Here is a 12,814-nt window from a genome sequence, read left to right as displayed (position 1 = left end):
CCCAAAGCTTCTCTGGGCCCTGCGTGTCATCTCCGGTTTTGCCCATTGCATACATTGAAGTGGATCTCAGAGCATCTTCAACTTCCCTGAGGATGTTGGGGTAGAGAGGGTTGGAGGAAGACAGAGAAAGTGTTTACATTGCACATGATGGAGTGTATTCTTCAAAATCCTCCCTTAGAATTGAGTGTTCTTACTTTCTGTCCTCAACTAGTAAGTCTTTCTGCCCTTCCCTCCAGTCCCCTAATCATAAAGTTTTCTTCTTCCTTTCTTCACTGTCTTTCTTCCTTCTCCTTAAGAGACATGCATGTTTTATCCCCAAAGAGTACGAATAAAAGCGTTATCTCGCCAATGTTGTTTTTCCCTACAAAAGAACCCTAGTTCCAGCTGCTGACAGTTGTGGTTCTCTGCACACAATCACAGGCACTCATTTTCAGCCTGCCATGTGCTAAGCTTCCTTCTGGCCACAGACAGGAAAATTGAAAAGTAGAAGTTAAAGTCTCAGTCCTGAAGTGCCTTATATTTTAACTGTGGGCCACAAGATGCCTGTGAGCCAAAGAGAGAAGGATTCCAAGAGGCTGTGTAAGCAAGCGTGTGATTGAAGGTTACAGACTCTTGCATGCGCGCCTGCTGTGGAACATAAAGCCTCAACGGGATCTTAAATCTACAACCAGATGGGCTCCTCTGACCCTTCAGCAGTCTTTCTGCCCACTCACCCACTCGGGAGGATCATCTAGAGGGATGCCATGGAGAGTTCATATCTGAAAGGGACACAGTGTTGTTTGTATTGTCATCAGAGTATCCAGCGCACTAACTTTCAGAACTGTCCACTGTTTTCTTGGCAGATTCCGGAGCCTCACTACGGCATTCTTCAGAGACGCCATGGGTTTCTTATTAATGTTTGACCTCACCAGTCAACAGAGCTTCTTAAATGTCAGAAACTGGATGAGTAAGTGGGACTGAATAACTTCTGTTGGGCACGTCGGGACCCAATAGCTCTATCTGCTTCTTGGCCTCACAAGATGAAACCAGAAAGTCACAGGTTTAGTGTTGCCCATGTTACCTTTAAAGTGGTGGCTTGTATGTGGCTCACTCAAAGTGGCTTGGAATTGGTTTTTCCTTTGACACCTTAGACGAATCACCACCTATACATAAGGACTTTATGATTGCAATGGACGGGCCATTCATTCCACGTGTGCAGTAAGTCTCGAAGGACTTCTTACAACTAAGCGAGCAGTCACTTCTACTTTGTCTAGCCTGGAGTGGACACAGAGAAGCACGGCATTTTCTGAGTAGGCACACGGGCACCTACAGTGTGTGCCCTTGCACATGGGTTAACTAAATAGTTAACTCAGGGATCAGTTAGGTGAGAAATTGTTTCAGAGCAGAGCAGCCGCATGAAGATACCACATAGTGTGTCTGTCAATAAGCTCACGTTGAAATTTTACTTTTTTTGAACAAGTGTTCAAATGTGAGAGACTGGTAGAGAAAAATCTCCAGCTTTCATGGCAATTTAAACACAGTAAAACTTCAAATTAACCTAATCAGTTATTAAAGCCAGATTGATGTAAATCAGCACAGAAGAGTGGTATTTTATTTTTCCTTTTTAAAAAATAGATGTAGCACTAAAGACCATATTTAAGGTTACAAATACCAGTTTTGAACGCACTGGGACACGCTAGCAATCCCCTGGGGCTGGTGCTACTTAATTCTAGAGTGTCGGGGCTGTCTGTGGCCAGAGCGCTATTGTTTGAAAGATCAGATCATGTTATACCCTGCTCCAAATCCTTCTGGGGTTTCCCACTTCACTTGGAAGAAAACCCAGAGTCCTTTGCTGACCTCTGAGGCCATCATGGAAGCCTGGCGTGCTGCAGGCCATGGGGTCCCAAAGAGTCAGACATGACTTAGCGACTAAACAACAGCAAAGACCATCATCGTCGCTTCCTCTGTAGCTCGTTCTCTCTGCCCCTGCTCACTGGCCCCCAGCCGAAGGGCTCTCCCAAAAAGTACAGTCCTGCCTTGGGGCCTTTGGTCCCTGCTTCCTTCTGCCTTGATTTCTGTTTTCCCGTTTACACCATGTATTAATTCTTTCGCCTCCTTCAAGTTCTTGTTCAGACTTCATTTATCTCTTGGGAGAAGCTTTCCTGATGGCTCCATCTAAAACTGTTCTTCATCACTCTGAGTGTGCTCAGGACACTTTCTGCTTCATTTGATCACTGCCCCCACCTGACATCATATATATTACATCATATCATATCATATATTTCTTTGTTTTATCATTGTTTTTCTTTTTTCTTTTTTTCATTTATTTTTATTAGTTGGAGGCTAATTACTTTACAATATTGTAGTGGTTTTTGTCATACATTGACATGATTTAGTCATGGATTTACAAGTATTCCCCATCCCGATCCCCCCTCCCACCTCCCTCTCCACCCGATTCCTCTTTGTCATTGTTTTTCAGTCACTAAGTTGTGTACAACTCTTTGTGATCTCATGGACTGCAGCATGCCAGGCTTCCCTGTCCCTCATTATCTCCAGGAGCTAGTACTCAACTTCATGTCTGCTGAGTCAGCGGTGCCAGCCAACCATCTCATCCTCTGCCGCCCCTTCTTTCTTTGCTTCCTTGTGGTTTTGATTCTTTCCACCTCTAGAAGGTGAGCTCTGTAAAGGTTCAAACTTGGTCTGCTTGTTCTGTTGCGATACCCCAGAGCACCTGGCTAAGTATCTGGCTGTGTAGATTCTCAAATATATGCATATCTTATTATTTCATATTACATATTTTTATATATATATATATATATATATATAATGGCTTTAAATGTAAGCTCGCTAACACAGTTGTGCTAGTGGAGAAAAATACTAACAAATTCTGACTTACCTATTTGCTTCTCCAAATGAGTGTTCATCCTAGGATCTGTTTCCATTTTCTTTTATTATTACATTTCTTTGTCTAAAGTGTTATTATTGGATAATAGATAATATTTTATTTTTACTAATAGGCAATATTATTAGATAACACACCAAATGTTATTATTAGATTCTGGGGAGATAAGGAGATAATAAGGCTATTCAGGTCTTTCAGAGTGATTTGTTCATCATTTTTCAAGGTAGATGAGATGCTCCCTTGCTTCTAAAATTTTCCAGAATACTGTTGGGATTTAAGATAATTAATTGCCATTTCTGATAAGGCTTTAATTCCTAATACCCAAACAACTGGTGTTACAGAGTCACTTCCTCCCCTGGCCTCAACACGGTTACACTTAGCATGCCTTGAGGTAGAGAGTAAAATAGTCCCATAACCTTGAAAATACAGGTTGGCACGGTTTTTCTCTTTTTAATCATTTCTTTCCTTCCTCCCTCCCTTCCTTCTCTTCCTCCTCCTCCCCCCATACCTCCCTTCTTTTGGAAAAAAGAGAAAAACAAATAACCTGTCTTAATATTATTTCTACATGAATTTGGGGTGGTTTAAAAAAGCTCTGCTCTTATGAATCATTACCTTGAATTTCAGGAAAGAAAAACATAGCCGCGTCCTGAAGGAAAGAGCAGAGAGCCCCTGTACCAGCGGGCACTAGTGGCAAAGAAACCACCTGCTAATGCAGGAGACATAGGAGACGCGGGTGTTCGATCCGGGGAGGGGGAAAGATCCCCTGAAGAAGAGAATGGCGACCCGCTTCAGTGTTCTCGCCTAGAGAATCCCATGGCCAGAGGAGCCTGGCAGGCTATAGTCCAGAGGGTTGCAGAGAGTCAGCCACGACTGAAGTGACTTAGCACACACACACATATACTTTAAGACCATGTTCTCTTATCTTCACTTTTATTTGAGGAATAAATGGTCTGAAAAGCAGTATATTCAACTCAGATGAACATTCCCAGATGTTCATTTCCAGGGGGTGCGGTGATAAAGAATCCGCCTGCCAGTGCAGGAGACACAGGTTCAATTCCCGCGTTGAGACGATCCCCTGGAGAAGGAAGTGGCACCCCACTCTAGCATTCTCGCCTGGAGAATCTTATGGACAGAGGGACCTAGCAGGCCACAGTCCATGGGGTCGCAAAGGGTCGGACATGGCTGAGCACACATCACCTCACCTACGTTCGTCTCAGAGGTCATTTCCCCAGATGTAGAAGATCACTGACAGGTATTCACACAGGTGCTTCATACACACTCTTACTAATCTTCACAGCCTGCCACCTGTGAGGCAGTATCTCCACGTTCTAGGCAAGAAAACTGTGGCTGGGAAGAGTTAAGCACCTTGGCTGATATAACTCGTAAACAGCTAAGCTGGAGACGCACCATTCGATTAGGACCCTGAAGTATGAGCAGTCTTTTGGCATCACTTGTTTACAACTAACTTGCTGGTTCCATCTGTTTTCTTTCCAAGGCCAACTGCAAGCAAATGCTTATTGTGAAAATCCAGATATAGTATTAATTGGCAACAAGGCAGACCTGCCAGACCAGAGGGAAGTCAATGAACGGCAAGCCCGGGACCTGGCTGAAAAATACGGGTAAGTCGGCTACGTGGAAATATCCTCTGACCTCACACACTGCTGCTTAGTTAGGGGACAGGGTCATGAAACTGATATTCAGAGGGATCCCCTTGATTCAGGAATGACAGATGAATGAAAAAGATCTCCCAGAGGAATATAGGTGATGCTTTTAATGAAATTATTTAACAATAATAACCACTCACATTTACTGAATGCTTATTGTGTGCTAGCAACTAGTCCTAGACTTTAATTTATCTAACCCCTGTAATTATATATAGGAAATTTAGAGTTATCCCATGTGATATATGAGGAATTGAGACACAGAGAAGTTGAGTAACTTATGGAAGGCCACATAGCTAGTGAGTGGTAGAGCTTGAATTCAATCCAGGCTGTCTGAGATCAGAGCCCATCATTTTGAACACTGTGTTCTACAGCCTCTCAATAGCTGCAAAACTCTAAGGAATAATACCTGACCTGGATGTAATACTGCAATTATTATCCTGAAAGTGAAAGTGTTAGTCACTCAGTCTTATCTGACTCTTTGCGACCCCATGGACTGTAGCCCGCCAGGCTCCTCTGTCCATGGAATTCTCCAGGCAAGAATACTTGAGTGGGCGACCATTCCCTTCTCCAGGGGATCTTTCTGACCCAGGGATGGAACCCATGTCTCTTGCATTGCAGGCAGATTCTTTACCATTTGAACCACCAGGGAAGTCCAATTATTATTATTATTATTATCCTAGCTAGTTAAAAAATGTTTAAACACCCCAAGTAGTTAGAAACTGATTTCCAAGGCAGAAATTGTCATTGTTTTTCAAATTTAAGTTCTTTTGCCAAATGTGACAGTTCTTTACCTCCTTGCGAGTTTTACAAATAAATGTACATGTCTTCTTGAAACTTTGGATTCTAAATAAATGTGGGTTGTATTCACATGAATAGCCTATGTAGTCCCTGCCTAATTTCTAAATCAGACTTCTAGACAATTGATTATAGGGAAGTAAGCGTTTAATAGGCTTCCCTGGTGGCTCAGATGGTAAAGAACCTGCCTGCAATGCGGGAGACCTGGGTTCGATCCCTGGGTCAGGAAATCCTCTGGAGAAGGGAATGGCAACCCACTCCAGTATTCTTGCCTGGAGCATCCCAGACAGAGGAGCCTGGTGGGCTACAGTTCATGGGGTTGCAAAGAGTCGGACACAGCTGAGCGACTAACACACTAATAGTTTAATGGCAACATTGATCACTAGTTTAGGCATATTTGCCCTCTTCATTCTTAAAAAATCAGTGATGATGCTTGGCTTCAAGTACCTGAGCACCTCTTGTAGCAGTTTCCTTGCCGGTAACACTGGTTACACCCATACATAAAGGCAACCTACCAGTTTTCACTCACTGAGGAAAACCAAGGATGTTTTCCAACTCAGCCAGCAAAATCGTGATTATTTCACAATCTCTCAGCCAGCCATGTTTTCGCATGTGTGACTCACTGACACATCTTGTTGTATCTTTTCTGGTTCCTTCCTTGCAAAAATATTTGTCATCTCTTCCATTCTAGCATACCATATTTTGAAACAAGTGCAGCGACTGGCCAGAATGTGGAAAAAGCTGTGGAAACCCTTCTGGACTTAATAATGAAACGAATGGAACAGTGTGTAGAGAAGACCCACATCCCCGACACCATCAATGGAAGCAGCTCTGGAAAGCTGGATGGGGAAAAGCCAGCAGAGAAGAAATGTGCCTGTTAGACTTTACCCCAGCCTCCGATCATCCAGAACCCCAGGCAAACGTCACTTCCAAAAAGAGCGACAAACCATACAATTTTTGTTGAGTAAACCGTGTATAACGGCATGTCTTTCTTTTCCTGCCAGAAATTTAAAAAAACCTGAATAGTCAACAGTGTTCAAAAGAGTTGGCCAGTAATCCCCAAGGCCCCTCCAAACAAGATCAAAGATTTCCCAGTGTCATTGTACCATCATGGATACTCAATTTGTTTTTTTCATAAAGAAGATGAACATAGAAAAGAGTGTGAAAGAAGAGATACCAGTGAGTTTTCCATCAGAACCAAAATTACCTTGTCACACTGGGGACAAGAATAGGTTTCTGAAGGGAGAACACAGAAAGATGACTTGTTTTTTAAAGGTGGATTTACTAGTTACATAGATTCTGATTTGGACTTTCAGGTTTGCATTGAGGGGTACATATTAGCTAAAAGTGCATACACAATAAAGAATTCTAAGTGGTTCATTTAGAGTGACATTACTATGTATATCCTATAAGCTGTGCTAGAATGACAACATTACTGATAAAGTTACGAGAGGATGAATGTCAGACTTCTGAGAATATGTAAGAGACTGTGTAATAATGCCATTTGTATATTCTTAATAAATGGCAGATAGACAAGAATAGGACTGTGAATGACAGAGGACAAGAAGAAGGCCCAGAGAGAGAGATGAAGGTATGGGAAAATGGCATTTGGACAACTGAAATTAAATGTGTCTCTTACAGATGTCTGGGAGAATTACTTAGCCAAATTTCAGTCCAGCCAGTTGAAAGCTGACATTATTGGTTGGCATTAAGAGAGTGTCCAGAGGTTTCCATTCCCAGCACAGTTTTAGAAACTGGTCTAGTGCTCAGCTTCTGGTGTAGTGTTCAGCTTCACATTTCACATTTCTTAGCAAATCATGATAAACAGTCACAAAGAGAAATTAAAGATTGCTGTTTATTAAATATCTCTTTATGAACTCAAGAAAAACTATTTAGCCTTAATTTTTTGGATAAAATATGCTGATGATATGAAATAAAAAGTGACTATTAATTCTAGGTTTCTAATTTACAAAGTACTAGAAACTCTGTATCACATTGCCCCCCTCCAGCCTACACCCACCCTTGGCTTTGACTCAACTGTAAAAACACTGGTGTGTCACTTTGTAGATTAACAACTTCGGAATTATGATGGATCAATTTTATGGTCACTTAATTTTCATGTCATTCATCACAAAAAAGTTGATGATACCTCATGCCATATTACAGTGTATTTAGCATCTGTTTTTATTTTGCCTAAGGCAAAATACCTATGGGTGAACTATATTTGGGGGTTGGCAGAGATGGAACTGTATCCTGTCTCACCAAAATTTGGTTAATGGCTTTATTTTTCCCATAATGCTGTCTTTTCTTTCTAAAAATGATCACAAAAGCATTTTCCATTGGCCTATTCTTATTACTGTGTCTAATATTACATTGGTTTTTTATTTTAGCTTCTGATAAACATAAGCCATTCCTTTTAAACTTCAAGTGTTTCAGTCAAGTTTATCAATAACAAAGTCATCATACTTTAAGTTTTTTCTGTTTATTATGAGTATATGATTTTTCTAAAGGCTAGTTCTTCTTTGTAGAAAATTTTGCCAATTAAACTGCACTTTTCTAGACTTTGTATATTTTTTGTTAAGTTACAAATGTAGGAAACTCTAAATCCCAGTCCCCCACCTTTAACCTCCTCTATCAAACTCCATCTGGTACAAATCAGTTTTTGGAACACACATCCAAGGGAGCATCCAGCTGTAAGACCCAGAAATGTGCCATGAATCAGGTAATTTGGAAGCTTTTAAGTCAGTCCCTTAACAGACTAACACAGTCTCCATGTTGGCTGCCCAGGTCCTGTGATTCCTGTGTGATGCCAACTTCTAAAACTGGTCATGGGTGGGGTATTCCCTCCCACGTCGCTTTTCTCTTTGATGCTCTTCATGACCTCAGTGCCTGTGCCCAAAGGATATTAGATATTAGCTGACATCAAAGATGTTTCCTCTGGAAGGCATATGAGCAAAACCAATGTAACCATCGAAGTGGCAAATTTTGGTGAATTCTTGTGGTCATTATATCGATTTCTCCTTTGGATTCAAATTGTGATGTCCCCTGCGTTTCCATAATAGGAAATATTTAGTCTTTCTAAAAATCCAAAATGCATTCTATTTTGGATATTTATTTTTTCTATTTATTTTCCAGTTATATGATTGATTTGCTTATGCCAAGATTCTGTCACTGTCAGTTATTTAACAAGCTTTTAGTTCAGGAGCTATTTTAAGATTATTATTTGATAGCCATAGCATGAAGCAGAGGGTGATGATGCCTTTAAGTATAGAACTATTCCTATAAAAATAACAATTATTGGGTAATAATATCAAGAGGAACAAAATTAAAAACAGTCAAGAATATTATTTTAAAATAGTATTATACTTTTACATACTTGATCTAAAATATTTTATTCTCTGTTGAGTTTGACTTAAGACCCTAAAGTCTATGTAACCATTACTAGTAACCATTACTCTTTCATTATTTCAGAATCATTTGTTCCATATAATTCGTGTTACAATTTTAAATTGATTTGAAGTCATGAAGTATAAGACTGCTTTTGAAGAATTGCATTGTTAACACATAGCAACATGTGTTACGTATTATCTCCCAAATGCTTTAGTAAGCCATATTTTATTTTGGAGAATTATTTAAAATGTATGTGAAGTTCTTTCCAATATAGAAACCATTTCTGAAGTGTTTACACTGGTTTGATGTTTACATTGTCCTAATACAGTGCCTCAGATACCTCCATGACCAAATTTGTCTATAGCCACATAGCTCAATTCCTATAATACCATGGTATAGGAAGGGCTCACAGAGACACTAGTGCAGCTAAAGTTATTTTGTTGTCTTCAGCAAAGGGTATAAGGATATTATTCAAATCCAAAGATTATTACCACCATCTCTTGGTCACATTTTGGGAAATGGACATTTCTTGAGACTCTAACTGTGATTAGGTACAAGATTACCTTTTAATCTAAAAAAAAAATCCTTTGGAAAATTTATCAGAAGTAGTTAAGAGAACATGTCTGTCTTGTTGTGATGAGGATAAGAAGTCACAGATTGGCAGAAAAAATGCTGAGTACTGGAAATTTAACTTGTGGGTCTTGACATAAGACTTTTAAAACTCTGGCCAGTGACCACTCTAGCCAAGTTGCTATCATTTCCATATTATCAGCTATCATGCTACAAATAATTCAAAACCAGCATTTTACTAAAGTAAATATTTTCCCTGTTGTTTTTAACCAGATAGGGCATTCTGGGTATCAGTGAGTGCTTTGTTATGCTTCTAGTACAAGTTATTCTCTGCCAACCCATTCAGATAAGAAGGATTGGGCAAGAGTTTTTCCAGCCCTTTCTTGTCTCCTTTATGAAAGAGAGAAGCTTTGACCATAACGAAGAACTGACTACATTAAAAGACAGTTTAATAACAGCTGAAGTAGTCTTTAAAGTGTAAATATTGTCCACTGTGAATCAACAAATTTGATGAAGCTCATACCCATTCTCACCAATGGAGTGGGTATGTTAGTTAGAAGGAAAAGCAATATGTTTAAAAAGATACAGTATATAACTAGGTGTAGAATATAACCTGGAACTACAAATATGAGGGAGAATCCTCACCCATAAAGAATTTTGGAGTTTAAAACTCAAATTATAAAGAGATCATATTGAAGTTTCTGGTTTCCTAACATACTTAATATTATTTTTTAAAAGGAAGATCTGTGAGCTATGTTAGCCAAAGCAATAGAAAAGTAGTCCTTCACCTTCTACTCCCAAGCTTTAAAGCGTTAAAAGACGTCTAATGTTTTTGAATATTTTAGGGAAAGCATTATCATTTTTAAAGATACCAAGATGCTGTCTATATTTAAAACTATTGTTTAGGAATTCACCAAAAGCTATATTTTCTTCTTGATCTTTGACCAAAATGGTATAAGCTTATTTCTGGGAAGAGTGCTGAGCTCCTAAACATGGAAAGTAGAGAATATGCCCTGAGTTGAGTGCTGTCTCAATGTTGTATAAATCTATAAAGATAGTTGCCTCATAAAGTAGAACTGTTAGATGAATAGGGAATTTTATAAACTTATTGCCTTGGAGTTCTTGGGTAGAGACCCAGCCATGATGACACTGTTGAGTAAGAACTATAAAGAAAGATTAGAGATTCAAGTTGTCTAAATAGAGTTTCTAACTATGGGAGAACATGGAGAAGACCATACTTAAAAGGCTGATTTTTATGTAGGAAAAAAAAAAAAAACCAAAACAGAGAAAGAGTTATATATTTGGGGCTTCCCTTGTAGCTCAGTCCGTAAAGAATCTGCCTGCAAGGCAGGAGACCTGGGTTTGAATCCTGGGTTGGGAAGATCCCCTGGAGAAGGAAATGGCAACCCACTTCAGTACTCTTGCCTGGAGAATCCCATGGACAGAGGAGCCTAGCTGGCTAGTCTATGGGGTTGCAAGAGTCAGACACGACTTAGTCACTAAACCACCACCACGGCAAATATTTACCTATTATTTTTATCTTCCAAGTAGAAGTTTAGGACCTTAGAACTAGCTAATAAAAATATTTAAATACCAAATATTTCACGATTGGCATCAAAATTTGAGACGCTTAGAACCATTTTATTTATCCTATCTGAATCTAATTTCCTCATAAATTGCACTTTAATTTTTCAAGAAGTAGCATCGCAAAGGCCTTTCTGCACAGTTCTTTTTACCAACAGTCTATGTTTAAGATATTTTCTAATCCATATTTAGAGAGAATAACAGGCAAACAAACAAAAAGACGAGTACCAAAATAACACAGTTATTTAAAAGCATGTCATCTTTCGAAGAAAAAAAAAATACAAAGAAATCATCTCTGAATTGGGTTATTTAAATTTGTTCCCCAGTTCCTTTTCTTTCCAACAGGTCTTGGAAGTCATGGCCATTATCCCTCAGTAGACTTAGTCGTTGGCAAATTCTGTCGGAGCTGCATGTCTGTTCTTATCCTAACGGATCCCTTATTTAATCAATGGCTATTGTTGACACATCAAAATATTATTTGTCCCTAGCAAAGCAATAACATATGCTTATCCTTACTCTTCTCTTCTCCAGGTTATTTTTTCAAACACTGTTTGAGAGGAAGACTAGTTTTGTAGAAAGGAAAGTGGCCGGATAGAACGACTTGGGAGCTGTGGGTACTTCATTAAATATGGCTTCTCCTCATATGAGCCTTCTAAAGCCTGTGTAACTCGCAGGGTTCATTTCAGGCTCCAAGGAGAACATATGTTGAAACTGGTTTATAAATTCTGTTCCATTTCACAAACTGACACTATTATCCCAAGCTAAGAATAATAAAATATCACAGTCATACTTTCACAACCATATGTTCACAAGTGTTATAGCAGGCACAAAACACTAATTTTAGTAGCGATATCGGAAACTTGAAATGGGTAGTCAGCTCTGGTCATTATCTTTGATTGAAAATGTTCAATATATCTCAAGTTATTGAAAAAATAAATATGAGTTCCATTTCATTCTGTAGGTCATCTCGTATTTCTTTCAAGGAATCCAATTATATTCTAGATAGTATATTAAAATTTGGTCAAAATCCTCCTTGTATAAATAGGGCTTTGTGTCCACAGCCTTGTAAAAGATACTGACTGTATCTGAAATTATTTGAGGAAAGTAAGTTATCCTGCTTAATGTGTTAAAAGTAGACAACATTTTGGCCTAACACTGAAGTACTTCACTGTATCCAAACAGTCTACATTTAAGTGATATTATCCTCATTTTTAGGCTAAGCACGTTTGATTGTTTTGTCTGTCATCTACTCAGATCTCTGTTGTGTCTAGTGCTATGAATGTAAATTAAAACCTTGAACATGGAATTTTTATTCTCTGTGCCCCTGAATAGACTGTGGTGCCTGACACTCTGTCAGGTCATTATTTTGTTGTACCAAAGTTCTAGTAGCTTCAGAAATCAGAGCATCCAATGATTTTGTGGTGTGTGGGTTTAAATATTACAGTCCAGAACTGTATTCAGTGATTGTTTCCGCACACTTTTCAAATAAAAATGCATTTTTATCATTATTTTGCGTACTCAAAGCAATCTTATTTCTGTACTGTAGTCAAATGTATGGAGGATGGGGAACAAAAAGTGAATACCAGTATGGAAACTGTATGACATTAAAAGCGATGTCCATTAGGAACTAGGAAAGAAATTATTTAGATATCGCCAAGTGATTTTTATCCATCTCTCTAAACTTTCTAATATATGAAACTGAAAGTGTCAGTCACTCAGTCATGTCTGACTCTGCAACCCCATGAACTGTAGCTGTCCAGGCTCCTCTGTCCATGGGATTCTCCAGGCAAGAACACTGGAGTGGGTTGCCATTCCCTTCTCCAGGGGATCTTCCTGACCCAGGGATCAAACCCAGGTCACCCACATTGCAGGCAGATTCTTTAGCATCTGAGCCACAAGGGAAGTCCCACATATTATTTGCTTAAGAACT

At 39.2% G+C, this 12,814-nt stretch overlaps 1 protein-coding gene across 3 annotated transcripts in view; it reads left to right on the top strand.

The window, feature by feature from the left end:
- RAB27B (RAB27B, member RAS oncogene family) overlaps positions 1 to 12,392 on the top strand; it is a 171,787-nt gene extending 159,395 nt beyond the window's left edge. For all 3 annotated transcript variants that reach the window (XM_070452500.1, XM_070452499.1, XM_020905866.2), the window contains 3 exons: positions 843 to 946; positions 4,377 to 4,500; positions 6,032 to 12,392. In XM_070452500.1, the coding sequence (XP_070308601.1) occupies positions 843 to 946; positions 4,377 to 4,500; positions 6,032 to 6,221 (418 nt within the window). In that variant the 3' untranslated portion in view covers positions 6,222 to 12,392. The remainder of the gene's footprint in view (positions 1 to 842; positions 947 to 4,376; positions 4,501 to 6,031) is intronic.
- The last annotated feature ends 422 nt before the right edge of the window (positions 12,393 to 12,814 follow it).

Source organism: Odocoileus virginianus, chromosome 22 (assembly GCF_023699985.2).
Source record: "Odocoileus virginianus isolate 20LAN1187 ecotype Illinois chromosome 22, Ovbor_1.2, whole genome shotgun sequence".
Taxonomy (NCBI): Eukaryota; Metazoa; Chordata; class Mammalia; order Artiodactyla; family Cervidae; genus Odocoileus; species Odocoileus virginianus.
The sequence above is the reverse complement of the archived record's forward strand: the minus strand, read 5'-3'. Positions and strand labels throughout refer to the sequence as shown.